This window comes from Notechis scutatus, chromosome 2 (assembly GCF_049901735.1).
Source record: "Notechis scutatus isolate UNSWTSFEM ecotype Mainland chromosome 2, rNotScu1.2, whole genome shotgun sequence".
Taxonomy (NCBI): Eukaryota; Metazoa; Chordata; class Lepidosauria; order Squamata; family Elapidae; genus Notechis; species Notechis scutatus.
Genome location: NC_142010.1, coordinates 139293094 through 139311123, shown reverse-complemented (window position 1 = coordinate 139311123; position 18030 = coordinate 139293094). Strand labels below are relative to the sequence as shown.

The following is an 18030-nucleotide window of genomic DNA, read 5'->3' as shown; positions in this document are numbered from 1 at the left end:
TGCAAGAGTCTCTAGGGGTTCTGCGAGCTATCATGATGGGGGGAAAAAATAAACATTGCTTCTTGAACTTCATGGACTGCGCAATGCAAAAAGCTCACCTTGGTAAAAATTTTATGTGCTGTGACTCATATGCTCATCTGCTACTTTATTGCTGTTGTAAAGGTTATAAAACACAGAGCATATAGGTTAGAAGTGAATTGTCTTGTAAAATTGCATGTTTTATGATTTTCATGCAAGACTTTCTGAGACCTTACAATTATTCCAGCAGTTCCTATCAGCATTATTTCTCTCAGCCTAGCAACTGATGTTGGCTAGGGGATTCTGGGAGGGAATGATGTTGGCTAGGGAATTCTGGGACTTCATGTCTCTCAAAAGTTATCAAGGTTAAAAAACGCTGCTCGAGGATAAAAAGGTGAAGAAAGGCTGTTCTAACCCAAACATGTTAAAGTGTATAAACCTTGAATACATAATTACAATACAACATGTAGACTGGCTAAGCCAGCATACAGTTTCCTTGCTTGTTTGTGGCTTAGTGCATCTGATTCGCCCCAACCACTGATATTTAAAAATCATAGTTTATGGTTTATTGTGTTGCGTTTTGGAGCCAGTTGTGGGTTATTTCAGAAATTATAATTAAACAAATCACAGTTTAACATTTGGTGAATTCTCTGTCCTATGAGAAGCTGAATTAAATGATATAGAGTGAGATACCGTAGAGCAGGCAACATGAGCCCATCCAGTCAAATCAGGAGAAGGCCTGCTGAAAGTTCCCTTTACTCCTGTACTTTGTGGGATGTGAGAGAAGTTAATGCTGTTTTATGCTTATGTGCATTTAGTTGTCAGTAAGTAGGTGCATGTATTGGGTTCTTTGTTTTTCTTTCATATTTAATTTTTATTTTTAATACTGATTTAGATTTAGTTACAATGGAGTTTTTTTTCTCTTTTTGTTAGATGTGGTTCATGGGAGACTTCTGGGATTCAGACATGTTATCCAATCTGGTAAAATAAATACATTGGTATCATGGTTAAGGCACTGGAAACCAGGAAACTGTGAGTGCGTGTCTTGCCTTAGGCACAAAGCCAGTTGGGTGACACTGGGCCTCTTTCTCCCTCCCTCTGTCTCTCAATCCTAGAAAGCAAATAAAAGAAAGCCACTTCTGAAATCTTGCCAAGAAAACTGCAAGGACTTGATCAGGAAGTCGCCAGGAGTCAAAACAGGTCGGAAGGCACCTAGATAAATACATAAAAATGAAGTATAGAACCTGAGCAGATGACACCTGGGCCAGTTTAACTGTGATTGGAGGCCAAGAAGGGCATATCTGCTGAGATAGTTATTAGTTTCAAAAGAAGGAGCTTGACTGGGTGATCAAATACTACCACTTTTTTGTGTATGTGGCTTCAGAAGAGCAATTTTGATTCAATCAGAATAGCTTGAAGATCTTCTAGTATTCCATCCACCTGCTCAAGCAACAGACCCTATACCATTTCAGACAAGTTGCTGTCCAATCTCTTCTTAAAAACTTCCAGGGATGAAGCACCCACAACTTCTGAAGGGGAGCTGTCCCACTGGTTAAGTGTCCTCACTCTTAGGAAGTTTCTCCTTAATTCCAGGTTGCTTCTTCTCCTTGATTAGTTTCCATCCATCGTTTCTTGTCCTGCCTTCTGGTGCTTTGGAAAATAGGTTGAACCTCCCTTCCTTGTGGCAGCCCCTCAAATACTGGAACAGTGCTATCATGTCTCCCTTAGTCCTTCTTTTCTCCAGAGTAGCCAAATCCAGTTCCTGCAATCGTTCTTTTTGTCTGGAGACTTTTAATTGTCTTAGTTGCTCCTTTGCACTTTTTCCAAAGTCTCAACATCTTTTTCCCTTCCACATCCTGCATGATGTGTTCTGTGATCATCTCCATATGTCTCACATTTTTAAAACTGAGCTTCTAGTAGTTCAAACGTGTGCCTTCAAGGTTTTGTTTTTTTCCTGGTTTAATTCAAGGGTTTGGAGAACCCTTGAAAATCCAGTGAGGTAAAGAGTTATATTTGCACTGTGCAGCATAATCATGCAGGCACAGATTAAAGAGCAGTTTGCCTCTTACAAATCGTGGAGCAAAAATATATTTTTAGCCCCACAGCATTCTGAAACCTTGGCCAGCATTAAGGAATGGAGCCTGCTACCAACATGACATCCACGCCCGTTTCTGCTAGCAGCAATGTGACCCAAGGAGAGTATCCATTTCCTTGCTCCATATTATTGGACTGAATATAGGGAGAGGGAGGAAGGATAGAGAAAGGAGCAATAAATATACTTCCGGGGGAACGGGACTTTTAATATCAAATGTCATTTTTTAGTTATCATCTCATTTAGAGTTGCTGTTAAAAATATGCTCTATTTGGGCTTATTTCTATCATTACGCAATGGTGAAATTACTGTAAGATGGCAGGTTCAGCCTGTTCTTTCTGAGTTCTGCTTACCCTGGAGAACAGACTGGGTTCACTTGGATCGGTCATAAAATGGCCTGTTCTGGGTTTGGCTTAATGTGATTTGTATGAAAAGAATATTTATGTATTTAATGAACCTGTATGCTGTCTCAGTCACAGAGGCAAGTCTAGGCTGCTTATGTTTGTGTGTGCCTTTGAGTCGGTTTTAACTCCTGGCAACTGTCTCGACTAATCCCTGATGTTTTCTTGGCAAGGTTTTTCAGATATGGTTTGCCCTTTCCTGCTTCCTAGGGCTGAGAGAAAGTGACCGGCCCAAGGTCACCCAGCTGGTTTTGTGCTACGGTGGGACTAGAACTCCTGGTTTCCAGCCTGGTGCCTTAACCACTACACCAAAATTGGATCTAAAGTGTTTTAGATATCCTAAAAACTCGATTATTTTTAAAAATGTCAGCTTTTCCAGCATTATTTCCCCCAAGTGGTTCTATTCTAATTTTTACTCTGTTTTTATTCTATTTTTACCCTTTTTTTAAAAAAAATGGTTTCTATTGTGTGGAGTTACATTTTCAGCTTTTAAAATGTTTCCACAAATGTTCGTACAAAAATCATACATAGGATTCCACGTTCGGTGAATGCGTGCACAGGAAATGCTTCTGGTAAATCGCTATCCCCATAATCAGCAGCACATGTTCGTATAGTCCTTAAAAAATATTCAAAATACTGCTTGTGTCAGAATAACAGGTTTGCTTCTAGCAGTGATTCATTCCTCTCGCTGGCTATATAAAGAAAATCTGAGGCTCCAGTACGAAGAGCGGAGCCTGTATATGTAAGCATCTGCGTCAAGGACAGAGGCCTTGCATTTCTGGTGGCTGTTGGCGTCTGGCCAAGCAGTTTGGTGCATGATATAGTAACAAATCGGCCTTTTCTCTTCTGATGAGATGGCAAGAATGCAATTCTGTCCCACAGCTGAAGGTCAAAAGGAGAACAAAAGCTGAGCAGCTGGATCTCGTGCTCTTTATTTGTTGCTTTCATCCTGCGGTCTTGAAACGGCTCACAGGGAATCTTTTACTTTCTCCTACCTTCTTCCTGGAAGTTGAATGTGTGGCGATTCCGTTTGAAGGGAAGGAGATGAGGGGGAAGGTCATCCAAGTATACTTGTGGTGGATTCAGGGAGATTTGAACTCTGTCCGTCCTTATTCAACTCTCCTATTGTGATCCATGCTGGTTCTTTACCTTATTAGGGCAAGGTAAAGAAAGAAAACAGATGTACCACATTAAGATCTTATCGTCAAAGCAATTGAATTTCACAAGGTTGTAGTGCCATCTCTGGGGAAATAATTTTTCCTCTGGCATATTTATTGTGATTGTGATTGCTAGATGGAACAGACTTGTACGGATGACATAACCACTTTGTGGCTATGCCTCTGCCTAATCCCGACAATTCACACACACACACACACACCCCACACACAGCATGTTGCCTGCTGTCTTAAGACAGGGTAATCCAGCCCCATGCTAATGCCTCAAACTCCCACAGATGCCATCTGTCTCCCAGCCTCACTCTTGACTATCTTGCACGTTTGGTTACTACAAGGTTTACAACAAAATGCCATGCTGAGTTTACAGCTAGATGGATGATCTATATTGTATGCTAGATATGCTACAGGCAGTCCACAACTGAGCCCATCATTTCTGTTGCTAAGCGAGACAGCTGTTCATTGAGTTTTGTCCCATTTTACGACCTTTCTTGCCACTGTTGTTAAGTGAATCTGGCCTCCCTATTGACTTTATTAGGCAAAAGGGGATCCCACGACCCTGGAATGCTGCCTGCAACTGTCATAAATGCGAGCATCTGAATGTTGATCATGTGACCACGGGGATGCTGCCACGGTTGTGTGAAAAATGGTCAAAAGTCACTTTTGTTTAGTGCTGTTGTAACTTCAAAAGGTCACTAAATGAACTGTTGTAAACTGAGGACTACCTGTACTGGGTGTGCCCTCTCGTTAAATCTGCTAGATGTTTGAATTCTGTTCATTTAGTTTATTATTGCATGCCTATTCTCTCTTTTTCTCTGGATTCTCAAAGGCTCCATCACAGTTGCCCTGTTGAGTAACTCTAGTTGGTTAAACGTGTCTCCCCATCCCATCTTTAACTCATGAACCTCCCCATTCCACTGGCTCTCATGTCTTTGGCAAGGAAATGGAAGAATATTCCCAACTTAGTATATTCCCAAAAACTGGCTAGGAATTATGGAACTGGTAGTCCCAATTTATCTGGAACAAGGCTGGCTTCCTAGAGGAATTCCTTCATCCCCTTCCTACCATTCTTTCACCAGCAGGTTTATTAAATTGCTAATGCCTTAAATTTCCTAATTTTCCTAAAAATGTGTGTGGGAGGTGGTTTTCCATTATTATTATTATTATTATTATTATTATTATTATTATTATTATTATTATTATTATTTTGCGCTAAAATGGGTACGTTTAAGGTGCTGTCATTTGCTTCTGAGCATCTTAATGGCAGAGGGGGATATGCATGTTTTAAATCAATGTAAAACCTAGATTACTAGTGATATATTTGTTCAACACTGACCTCACATTACATTCTGGAGAGATAAAAATAAACTAAATACAGCCTTGGTTGTAGCTTTTAATTTTAAAACAAAGTTAGATGAAAAAGAGAAGGGACCACAAAAGAATACATGGCAAAAGAAAAGAACAATAAGGTCACCAAACAACCACATACATGTCTGCATGTGCTTCTTTATAAATCTGGATGAAAGTTAAGAAAAAAAGATTTCTAATACAAATATAAGAAGTCTCTCCACCTTGTGGTAATGGATAGGTGACTTGCTCCCCTCCCTCTGGATGGTCTGCTTGAAGACTCCCTTCCCTCCTTCTCTCCCTTTAAAACAGGTATAGACTGGACAGCCCATCAGACCAAAAATGCATCAAGTTCATGATTGAGCCTCCATCAACTACTGGGACATATAATCTCAAACAATCTTGAACAATTTTTTTGGTAACAAATTATTGCAAAGAGAAAGCATAGAGGTATTGAGTTGGATGCAGGCAGAAGAATGCATTTTTTTCCAGTGGAAGAGAAGCCCTAGTCACAGCACTTAGACTTATATACTGCTTCGCGGTGCTTCACAACCTTCTCTAAGCGATTTACAGAGTCGATATATTGCCCCCAACAATCCGGGTCCTCAGTCTTTTCCAGTTGTATGTCCTTTAGGGCTGCACCTCCATAGTTTTCAGCAATTGCAGAGAAAAGGGTTTCTTAGGAATCTGAACTCTTTGTTTAAAACTGTTTTTTGCGTTCAGATAACACATGCTATAAACTGTGCGTATAATATCTGCTCAGAAATGTTCCGTTGGGTTCACTGGGAGTTATTTTGAAGAAAGGGTGCTTAAGGTTCCAGAAATATATTGTAGGAACTGAAATAATGAAAATTCCAAAGTCAAAGGCTTGGTATAGGATGGCCCCCAGGTTAACAGTAATTAACAAATAGAATTCAAGTTGGTTTAGTGGATAGCACTTATAAAGACACATCCACTCTGACAATGGCTTGGTAGGGTCCTGTTGAGAAAATGGACCTGAATGGACGTTTCTTAAAGGCCTCTGGCTCTTCTCAGCCAAACATAAAGTTCTTCTAAGCAAAGAAGTCCAAGCAAATCTGAGTGGAAAGCCTAAAATGCTTTGACCTCAGTACTCTTTTACCAGATCCTCAGTGCCCAGCCTTTGCAGCCTTTGCAGGGCACACTCAGCTTGCAGACGAGCCTCTGGTTCAGGGTCCCAACAATCTTCTAGGAGCTCTTGCAAGGAAATAGCTACCTAGGGGACAGGAGAGAGAAGAACAGCAATTGTCAAGAAAAAACAAGAGGAACTCCTACTGGAAGACTTAGAACCTAGAATAACAGAGCTGGAAGGGACCGAAGGTCTTCTAGTGCAACCCCCTGCTTGAGCAGGGGACCCTATACCTGTGATGGCGAACCTATGGCACGCAGAGCCATATGTGCCAGCACACGAACTGCAGGCAAACTTACCTCACTGTGCATGTCCGGGCCTCACAGCTGATTTTCCACCTGTTTGAGGCCTTTTTCGGACTCCCAGAGGCTTGAGGAAGGCTTCTGCAGGCTTTTCAGGCCGAAAACTAGGCCTGTTTGGTCACTTTGTTTTTCCGGAAATACCGGAAGTGACAAAACGGGGCTAGTTTTTGGCCTGCAAAGCCTGCAGAAGCCTTCCTCAAGTCTCCGAAAAAGGCCTCAAACCGGCTGAAAATCAGCTGTGAGGCACAGTGCAGGTAAGGTGGTGGGGGGGTGGGTGGGGATTGCACGTGCATGCGTAGGGGGCGTGGGAGGCACACATTGCCTTCTGGGTGCTGGCACGCAAGCGCGAGCATGCAAGTGCGCACACAGTTTTTGGCAGAGGAGCCCCAAAAGGTTAGCCACCACGGCCTTATACCATTTCAGACAAACAGCTATCCAGTCTCTTAAAAGCCTCCAGTTATGGAGTACCCACAACTTCTGAAGGCAAGCAGTTCCACTGGTTAATTGTTGCAACTTTCAGGAACGTTCTCCATAGTTCTAGGTTGCTTTTCTCCTTGATTAGTTTCCATCCATTGTTTTTTGTCTTGCCTTCAGTTGCTTTGGAAAATAGGTTGAATCTCTGTTCTTTGTGGCAGCCCCTCAAATACTGGAACAGTGCTATCATGTCTCCCCTCGCCCTTCTTTTCACTAGACAAACCCAACTCCCACAACCATTCTTCATATGTTTTAGTCTCCAGCCCTCTAATCGTCTTTGTTGCTCTTCCTTGCACTCTTTCCAGAGTCTCAACATCTTTTTTGTGTTGTGGTGGTGACCAAAACTGGATGTAATATTAGAAGTGTGCTTTTACTAAGGCTTTATAAAGCGGTACTAGTACTCCACATGCTCTTGATTCTATCTCTCTATTAATGCAGCCTAGGATTGCATTGACTTTTTTTGGCTGCTGCCAGCGTCCTGCTGGCTCCTATTTAACTTCCTCCCTAGTGTCTTATTCTAGGTGTTTGCAGTTTGCATCCTTCCCAGCCAGTGCTGATGAAGCGCTGGGAATCCAATGCATCTGGAAGACGTAGCAAAAGCTGTTGCAGGAGATGTGACATTGGGTGCAAATAAGCCTCCTGCATCTGGAATAAGGAATGTCAACAGAGTTTTTTGCGGCTAGTCATTCTGGTGAGTCCCCATCTCCAATGCAGATGTTGGGAAACATGATTTCTCTGCACATGACTACTGTGGGCAGACTTTGGACTTGAGAAAGCTCATTCTTAAAAAGAGAATCTTGACATCCACCCAGCTGCAAAGAGACCACACTATTCTGACATCAGGCTTTCATATAGTGTATAAGAACCCTCCTTTCAAAGCAAAATCTACCGTTGGTTACTCCAAGCTGCTTCTATTTCAATCTTTTTTTTTAGCACGTCAAGGGAGTTAATTTTGTTTCTCCTGCCACTAATAAATAGGGAATAAAATTCTTAATGAGCTAATATAAAATTCCCAGAGTTCCACCAGTGGATCCAGATTTAACTTCTACTCTCCTTGCTGCTGTTAAAAGATCATGGTTCTCTGCACTGGCGCTCCCTTCTTGCCTTTAGCTTCAAAACTTTTCCCTCCATTAAAGTTCTCTAGGGAGCTTGTTCCATCTTCTCCTGCTTATAATCACCGGATGGATTTGTCCCCATGACAATTGCTCCTGCATCATTACTCTCTTTGGCTATCTTTTTTTCTTAGATTAATCCAGAGGTGGCCCTTTTATGACCTATGGACTTCAACTCCTAGAATTCATGCTGGCTTAGGAATTCCTGGAGTTGAAGTCCACATGTCATAAAAGAGCCATAGTTCCCCACCCTGGATTAATCTTCCCCCATTCCTTTTAGTGTATCTAGACTGGGTCCAAGGTTTTGTTGTGCTTCTTGCCTAGTTCCACCTCTCAATTAATAGTCCCAAACCTCCATGAGCCACGTGGTATTCTTGTTCTCCTCAGCTTCTGCCTCAAATTGGAGCCACTATCTCAGGGCAGGAAAAATATTGTCCAAGAGTCAAACACAGGCTTCTCCTATCTGTAGCCTCCAGAACTGACAGAGCCAACTTTTCAACCAGTGTTCTCTCCTTTTCCCCATTTTTGGCAGAGGGGCAGGGGCTAAGGCACAAGCTGTGTTCCCTTAGCCTTGCAGGGTTTAAGGGACCCCATTATATTTCTTAATAGAATAGAACAGAATAGAATTTCTTTATTGGCCAAGTGTGATCGGATACACAAGGAATTTGTCTTGGTGCAAATGCTCTCGGTGTACATAAAAGAAAAGATACATTAATCAAGAGTCAAGGATCATAAAGTACAACACTTAATGATAGTCATAGGGTACAATAAGCAATCGAATCATACTAGGAAACAGTCAATAAAAATCATTAGGATACAAGCAACAAGGTTACAGTCCTACAGTCATAAGTGGGAGGGAATGGGTGATAAGGAGTGATGAGAAGTAATAGTAATGCAGACTTAGTAAATAGTTGGATAGTGTTGAGGGAATTATTTGTTTAGCAGAGTGATGGCATTCAGGAAAAAACTGTTCTTGTGTTTAGTTGTTCTGGTGTGCAATGCTCTAGTCTATAGCATCATTTTGAGGGTAGGAGTTGAAACAGTTTATGTCCGGGATGTGAGGGGTCTGTAAATATTTTCACAGCCCTCTTTTTGACTTAAACTCAACTCCTGGTCCACCCTCTTTACGAGTGTGGCTGCCAACATATTGTATTCAAGTCTACGTATGTTGTGGCTTAACATACTTGCCCAAATCTTGTCCAAGCTGGTGGGACAATTGGTCTTCGCCTTTGCTCGACAGCCAACCTTCGCAGTTCACTATATGTAGGATTGCTACCTAATTCTGCTTCATAGGCAAGCTGGAACGCAGGAATGCTGTTCTCTGAGGAGACAAAAATGGCCTGTCTTATCAAATAGGGTTTGTGTGAGCGCACCTGTGGGCCAGGCATATCCAGTGCACAAACAGTGGAAGTTTTGCTTCAACTGACTTCTTCACATTTCAATGTTCCCATCCTATAGCAAAGTTTCACTTCCAAGTGATAGCTGCATTGTTGGACTGTGATTGTCCGTGGGCTCAGAGTCCTAATCTGTTAGTCCTCAGGTAGTCCTCCACTTATGGCCACGACTGAGCCCAAGATTTCTGTTGTTAAGCAAGGCAATTATGAATTTTGCTCCATTTTATGACCTTTCTTGCTATGGTTAAATAAGTCACTGCAGTTGTTAAATTAATACCACGGTTGTTAAGTGACTCTGGTTTCCAACCAGTTGCCAAGCGTCTGAATTTTGATCACGTGACTGGGGATAAGTGTGAAAAATGGACATGTCACTTTTTTTAATGCCCTTGTAACTTTGAATGGCCACTAAACAAATGGTTGTAAGTTGAGGACGACGAAGAAAGGAGACTCAGCAGGTTGCACTGCTATTTAGTGGTCATTGATACCCGGTGTACCGATATTGATTCACAAAAGGAAAGACCTTCACACAGAGACCAGCTATCCATTTACAGTTGTTGGTACTGAAAATTATCAAGGGATTGTGATTCATAGGAGTTCCTATACCAAAAGCGATCTTTAGTGTGTTGCTTCTTATTTTCATCCTATCACCCTTTTTGGGGGGGAGAGGGGGGGTTTGAGCCTAGCATGTATTCCTGAGGGCAAAGATTGCCTTTAGTCTCAAAAAATGTGCACTTCCTCACTCTTACTTGCAGAGCAAAGCAACCTTTCTCAACCTTGTCAACTTTAAGACTTGTGGATTTAAACTTCCAGTATGCTGACTGGGAAATTCTGGGAGCTAAAGTCCACATATCTTAAAGTTAACAAGGAGAAACACTGCTCTAGAGGGATAAAAACTTTCATATTGCGGACGTGTACTGCTATTAAACGTTAGTGGCCTCTCAGTAATGCATGCTCAGCCAAGGCGTACAAGTCGTTCTCAACTTACAACAGTTAATTTAGTGACCGTTCAAAGTTACAACGGCACCCGGGGGGAAAATGACCGATGGCCATTTTTCACACTTTCAAGCATTGCAGATTTGCCCCCCCTCCCGTGGTCATGTGATCAAAATTCAGACGCTTGGCAACTGGCTCCCATTTATGACGGTTTTGCAGTGTCCTGGGACCATGCGATCCCCTTTTGCGACTTTCTGAAAAGCCAAGTCCATGGAGAAGATAGATTAACTTAACTGCATTACTCACTTAGGAACTGCAGTGATTCATTTAACAATGGTGCCAACTGCATTACTCACTTAGGAACTGCATAACTGCATTACTCACTGCATAACTGCGTTACTCACTTAGGAACTGCAGTGATTCACTTAACAATGGTGCCAAGAAAAGTCGTAAAAATGAGGCAAAACTCACTTAACAAATGTTTCATTTAGCAACAGAAACCTTGGGCTCAACTGTGGTCGTAAATCAAGGGCTACCTATACTCCAATCCAGCTAATACTCTTAAGAAAAAGGGTGTTGCATGGAGGACACTGTTTACTCCCTGGATAGAAGCTTCAACTTATTGACTTGGAAAATGCCACATTTTTTCCTCCTTCAACAATCTTTTCTCTTGAGCAATGGATCTTGCTAGGAGACTAGGGGTCTGGCTGGTGCCCAGAGAGGCTGGGGCCCTTTTGCTCATGCTGCTCCATCCATGACTCCATCTCATTGTACAGAGATGAGTCACAGTACTCCTGGAAATGATGTCTCAGAGCAACAGAAGCCTCTTGTCTCCAGGGGTTTGAAAGGTCACACAAAGTCTGAAGAAGAGAAGGGGGAAGAGGAAGTGGAATGAGGCTGAGTTCAATAAGACCAAGATCATATAACCCCACCCCGGAAGTCTACAGTTCAGCTTTGTCCCTTTCAAGCTGAACATGTCTGGCATTTGTTGTTGATCAAGGGCGGGATGAGCTCCTAAATGGCCACCAGATGGCAGCATACCCCACCCTTCCTTCTTTATATCTTGGCAGAGCTGGCTAGCCAAGGTAGGAGAAATCCATCCTTCTGCAACAGAACAGGAATAACTATTTGCCGCTACCCGAAATCAGACCAAGCTACAGTGTGGTGCCTCAAACAAGCCAGGGTTGGGGCCATTCATGACTTCAGCCTCGGTTATTAGCGCAACTGGTTGAGACCATGATAAAGGACAGAAATCAGGTCTCCTCAAAGGGAGCTATGGAGATGGGTGGGAAGGGAAGAAAAGCAGGTTGAAAAAGCTCTTTGCCCACCACGCCCGTTATGGATTGGCCGCATTTGTGAAGAAACGCAGGACTATGGATCAGTTTCTCTTTACTGATCAGAACAACAGGGTACGACAAAAATAGGCTTATCGAGAATATTCGTGGCTCGGGATCGAAATGAGGGGGTCTTTGATGCTCTCTGAGATTGGTTTTCTTGCAGGTGTTTTCATTACCCAAACTAGGCAACATCACTCATGAAGTTACCTAGTTTGCGTAATGAAACATCTGCAAGAAAACTGAGCTCAGAGAGCACCAAGGACTCCTCAAAAATAGGCTTCTTTTTTTTTTTTAAAACTTGCATGCCAACGCCAGTGAAGGCAAGGGTGACTGCATCTTGGAGGCTGCCAGCACAGGGGCCTTCCCCACTCCTGTCCTTTTGCCTTAAATCTTGCAATGACAACAAAACACACACACGGTGCCTGGGAGCCTTGATAGCAGCAGCAGCAGGCAAGTAGCATGGAGGGAGGGAAGGAAGACAAACCGCTCTTCAGCCCCCACAACCAGCTGTCGCCTCAATCGGTTACACCAGCACTGTCGCCTCATCTTATCAGCTCTTTTCAGGAAGACCCGGTCAAGAAACAGACACTGTGAACTAATGGAACTCTACTGTATTATTATTATTATCACAGGGTATACTAATCAAATCTTGAAAACCCGAAGGAGATTCTCTTTTTCCCTTTTATATTAGCCAGGTGCAACTATCTTGAGGTTTTTTTCCTTCCCGCCTGCATCCCCAATCTGGGCCAAGTAAGTTGATGCTTACAAAGTGGCCCTTGGATTCCTTCGTCAAGGCCATCTCCAAAATCCTTTGTACCTCTCCTCAGTCAGGAAGGGAGACTGAGAAGTGGGGGGTAAGGGAGGGGAGATAGCTACAGGCTCAGACCTGCTACTGTAGCCATAGCAGATAAACAGAGGGTTTAGGACACCCCCCCCCCTTTCTCCTGCCCCTACTCAATGGTAGCAGTTGGGGCAGGAGGCCTGAGTTCTCTCACTCATTGGACAGTCAGTCTAAGAGGTTTGCTTTGGAGCCCACTGCCATCATGTCTGCATCAAAAGGCACATGCCCTCGAAACAATAAAGAAGATGCATTTATCCTTACTGTGCTAGATTTGCGAAATCAAAACTTGTTAGGGGTGTCACTTGTGATACAATCAGAGGGGTGAGTTCTGGATTCAAATACAAATTTAAAAAACTCCGTTTCAGTGCCAGGTCCTTTATTAGCAAAGAGAAATTCCTTCACATCCCATTGCGACAGCCTGCTATGTATAAGATTATTGACAGCCTGTAATAAATGAATCATTTTTTTACTAGAAGTAGTAATAATTGAATTGATCCTAAAAGAAAGGAAAAAAAAAAAACCCTCAAATACTCAGGGAGCCTACACCTTATTTATACACCTACTGTGAAGCGATATGTAAATCCAAATGCTATGACAATTATTTAGGCCAATTTGGCTCTCAAACTGAATCTTATCGGATGTAATTTCAGCGTCTGGTTATGGTAAGGGCTCACGACCTGGAAGAAGTGGGCAGATGCTTGTACATTCTCATTTCTTAAAAAAAAAAATCACTGGTTGAAATCAAAACTATTCTTATCCTTTGGGGGGGAGAAAGAACCAACTATACATTTCAAATTAAGAAAATTGGATATCATTAGTCTTATAAACCTAGTTAACAGTGGGAGGGAATAAACCCCAAAACAACAATCAATACATATTAAGTATTGTGACCTTTAAAGAAGACCCAATGCTTGGAAAAACTGAAGAAGATTGAAAAAGAAGCCACCAGAAGACATAAAGTAATTGAATACTACTATGCATTATACAAGCCCAGGCTTACAAAGACGGAAAGAAACAGTTATTAACAGAAAATAGCAAAATGATATCCATGAGTCATAAAGAAAGTTGGAAACCAGTGAGTAAGTCTTGAGTTTCAAAACAGGTGAGGACTGTCTAATCTGCAAGGTATCCCCATTGTCAAACCCACCAGTGGTGGGATTCATTTATTTATTTTTTACTACCGGTTCTGTGGGCGTGGCTTGGTGGGCGTGGCAGGGGAAGGATGCTGTAAACTCTCCAGTCAGAGGTGGAAATTGCCGGTTCTCCGAACTACTCAAAATTTCTGCTCCCGGTTCTCCAGAACTGGTTCAGAACCTGCTGAATACCCACCTCTGAAACCCACTCAGATGAGTGAGCTACCAAGATGTCAGAGGTAGTCCTTGACTCCAACAGTTCATTTATAGTGACCATTCAAAATTACGACAACACTGAAAAAAGGGACATGACCTTTTTTCATACTTACAACTGTTGTAGCATCCCCATGGTCACGTGATCAAAATTCAAATGCTTGGCAACCGATTCACACTGATGACGGTGGCAGTGTCCCGAGGTCATGGGATCCCCTTTTGTGACCTTTTGATAATCAAAGTCAATGGGGGGAAGCCAGATTCACTTAACAACCATGTCACTAACTTAACAGCAATGATTCACTTAACAGCGGTGGCAACAAAGGTCGTAAAATGGGGCAAAATTCATTTCACTTAGCAACACAAAAACTTTGGGCTCAATTGAGGTCGTAAGTCAACTACTTGTATATTTAATGTTAGCCTTTGGTAAGTACAGAATCTGGGAAACTATGAGAGGAATTTCTGCACCCTCAGTTGTCTGCATAAATTCAGGCAGAGTCTCTTTGAAGGGTTTGCAAGGCTTCCTCCCCCTATTTCTTGCCATCTGCAGTAAGTTGCCATTTACAAGATAAGCTGCCAACTAAATTGCCTTCTCTTTCTTGATTGTTTAGGTCTGCTTTCCAATCTTTTTCTTTCCCAGCCTCCCCACAGCCTCTCACACCCATCTGCCCCAAAATTACCCACTCTGGACCTGCTGCCTTATTTTTTCTGCTATTTTCTAGGTATTTAACTGAGCAGCAAAATTTGAACAATGTTTTTCAAACCTGGGTAACTTTAAGATGTGTGGATGACAACTCCCAGAATTCCCCAGCCTTAAGTTTGAAAAACACTAAGCTAAAAGATTGTAGGGAGAACTGTTTTTCTGCTGCTTAACTGATATTCACGGGAGATTTAAATCATTCTTTGCCAATTGTATTGCTCAGCTGAACAGCAGAAACAGCACAAGGCCCTGGATTTTCCTTTCTCCGCTGCCTATCTTTCCCTGTGACCTTGTTTCTTAAGACTCTAAGGTTGGGTTCAAACATCATGCTGCCCAGCCTCACTCTTTGTAAAGCACCGTATATATTTGGACCCAGAAATGATGCTTTATTCTAAAAAGTGTAGCTGAACAAACCATGATTTTGCACCATATATAAACTATGTGTGTCTATTTCTGTGTGCATAATGGAATTAATTAGAATTGGGAATAGAAAAGTCTAGTTCTATTCTAGTCTAGTTAGAATAGAAATAGAATAGAATAGAATAGAATAGAATAGAATAGAATAGAATAGAATAGAATAGAATAGAATGGAATGGAATGGAATGGAATGGAATGGAATGGAATGGAATGGAATAGAATAGAATAGAATAGAATAGAATAGAATAGAATAGAATAGAATAGTATTCTTTATTTGGCCAAGTGTGATTAGACATACAAGGAATGTGTCTTCAATGCACAAGCTCTCAATGTACGTGCAAAGCAGCAGAGTAATAATAATCATAATAATGATACCAATAAGGGATAGAATATGATGCAATGGTATGGCAAGAGGTAAGAGAAGAAGTTTAACTCTGGGGAATGATTCAAATGCAGCTTCATACTTAGAGTCTTGTTTTAAATTGCTTTAGTGCTAGTTCAATCCAGAAAAGTTTGGCATTCTGAGCTTTCCAAGAATAAGGGGGAAAGGGGGCTCATCCTTTCTATACTTCAAAGGACACTCCTGCATTCCTCCGTGGTCTTTCTAAATTAAGAATATACTTTACCATGATACAGAAAAATTCTCAGGTTGGATTTAATTTCTGTTTTCTACATAGATATATCTGTACAGGACTTCTTTTTACTGATGATGTGCCACATAGATAAATTTTCTCCATGTGTTTTTACTGTAATAGAAAATTCAAACACACATGCGCACGCACACACACACACACACACACCATTTTTCTATCCAAGATAACCAACAATAAGAATAAAGTGATATGGGCAAAGATAGTTTACACTCTTTCTCCCAGCTTGCACTGAAACTTTCATTATAGCGGTTTCCTCCTTTTGTTATGCAGCACACATTTACCTTTACCCTTTACCCTTTACATTTACCCTTCTCTAAAATCTAGACATGATTTCTCTTCTACATAAACCACAATGGCTTTAGGTTCCAGTTTATCTTTTCCTTACAGCCAGCCAATTGTGGGACCGGCATTCTTTGGAAGGGACCTTGGCAATTAAATGATTGCAAAGGCAAACCTACTGGACATCAACTCTTGTAAATTCTCAGCCAAGGTCTTCGGCCATGCAGGCTGGGAATTGTGGAATTCCATAATGGTTTACTGTGGGAATAAACTTTGACTTGAGTATTGGGTAATGATTAGTCTAAGAACTTATACATACATGTCTGCCTAAAGGTCACCGAGATAAAGCAAGGAAATTAAAAGCAAGGAAATTAAAAGCAAACACCAGAAACAATTAAGCAGCTCAGACAAGTATAAACAATTCTATGTACTATATCTAATTATTGTAATCCACAATGTGAATGCTTACTATGTACAAAATTCTCAATAAAAGGGAGCACTGGGATTTGCTCTAGGCTTCCATCCCGAGTACACACGTTTGTGTCTCATTCTTTCCATGGGAGACCACCACAGTTTACCTGGGAAAAGTTCAGAGCATCTCATCAGGATCTCCCACAGCACCAGTGCCAGGGAATAGACATCCGCTTGCCTCAGTGCCGAGCCCACATCCTGCAGATTCAGGTTCTCGTCCAAAATTTCGGGAGCTACGTAACGCTGAGCTCCTGCCTAGAGAAAATGCCAATGAAAGATGCAGGCAGTTTATGGATAATTCCAATGCTTGGAGCAAGAACTGGTTATGCCCAAATTGAATATGGTCCATCTCAAAACGGTACAATATCAGAGAGAAAGAGAGCCATGGTTAGAATGCAGTATTGCAGGCTAATTCTGCCGACTGCCAGCAGTTTGATCCCGACTGGTTCAAGGTTGATTCAGCCTTCCATCAGCACTGTGAAGCGGTATGTAAGTCTAAAGTGCTACCCGGATGCTGTCACATCTCAAACACCATGCTGGAATCGGACATACTGATCCTGCATCTCTACGGGAATAAATATCATAGGGTAATCTCTTGTTGTTACTATTGTCTGAACTGTGTTACGATGACTGTTGTCATTGTGTGAGTTTGGATATTAGATGCCTGGAGCTTGACGTTCAGTGTAAGCAAATGAATTTAAAAAGAATTATTGATCAGATTTTTTTTAACAATAGGCATCTCTTTGGAATTTTCTATGTCATCTATGGTATCTTGGGGGAGTGGTGTGGTGGCCTAGAGATAGAGCTCTTGCCTCACAATCAGGAAGCTGTGAGTTCGATCCTGGGTAGAGGCAGATATTTCTCTCTCTGGGCACACTTGAGAGTATATCTGCTGAACAAAACTCTGCATTGGTGACAGGCAGGGCATCCGGCCATTAAAACACTCTTAGCTCCATTCAGTTGCCCAGACTCCATCTCGCAAGGGATTATGGGGTCATTAAATGAAGAAGAAGATGATGATCTATGGTACCTTGTGCACGATGGCTTCTGCAGGACCTTTTCTTGACTGCTCGTGTCGCAGAGGGAGTGTCATAGCAAAGCCAAAATCAGTTATGGCACAAGTCCTGTCTTCCCGGACAAGCACATTCTGGCTACTGAGGTCACGATGGGCCACCCCAGGTTTATGCAGGCCTGACATCATGGAAAAAATAATAAAAAGTTTCAACAACATTGTCATCTCAACCACATGTGACCTTATTAAACCATGAACAGCACAGTTAAGAGTGGAGAAAGGAAGACTGGATTCACACATCACACCATTGTTTGTTTAAACGTGGCTTATTGAAACATGAGAAGAAACTGCACGGTAAGGAAAATTTGGTTAAAATCCATACTGCCTAGTATCACTTTGTAAGTAAAAATCTCACAAACCAGATTATGACATAGTGAACCGAGCTAAAAGGAGCCTAGGCATGTTAACTGAAGAATAGATATTTTCCATCTATAAGGTTCAAGCCCAGATATTTCCAGTTAAAAGACATGAGGCAGAATATTCTCTTTCTGCTTTGAACCCTAGAGAGCTGCTGGCAGTCAG

The 18030-nt window shown here is 41.9% G+C and overlaps 1 protein-coding gene across 1 annotated transcript in view; it reads right to left on the bottom strand.

The window, feature by feature from the left end:
- Positions 1-5148: 5148 nt before the first annotated feature.
- The window catches only part of AMHR2 (anti-Mullerian hormone receptor type 2), a 33744-nt gene continuing 20862 nt past the window's right edge, over positions 5149-18030 (bottom strand). Inside the window, exons 7-10 of the mRNA XM_026677311.2 lie at positions 17467-17627; positions 16544-16691; positions 9250-9386; positions 5149-6264 (exon numbers count right to left, since the gene is read on the bottom strand). Coding sequence (XP_026533096.2) covers positions 6136-6264; positions 9250-9386; positions 16544-16691; positions 17467-17627 — 575 coding nt within the window. The 3' untranslated portion in view covers positions 5149-6135. The remainder of the gene's footprint in view (positions 6265-9249; positions 9387-16543; positions 16692-17466; positions 17628-18030) is intronic.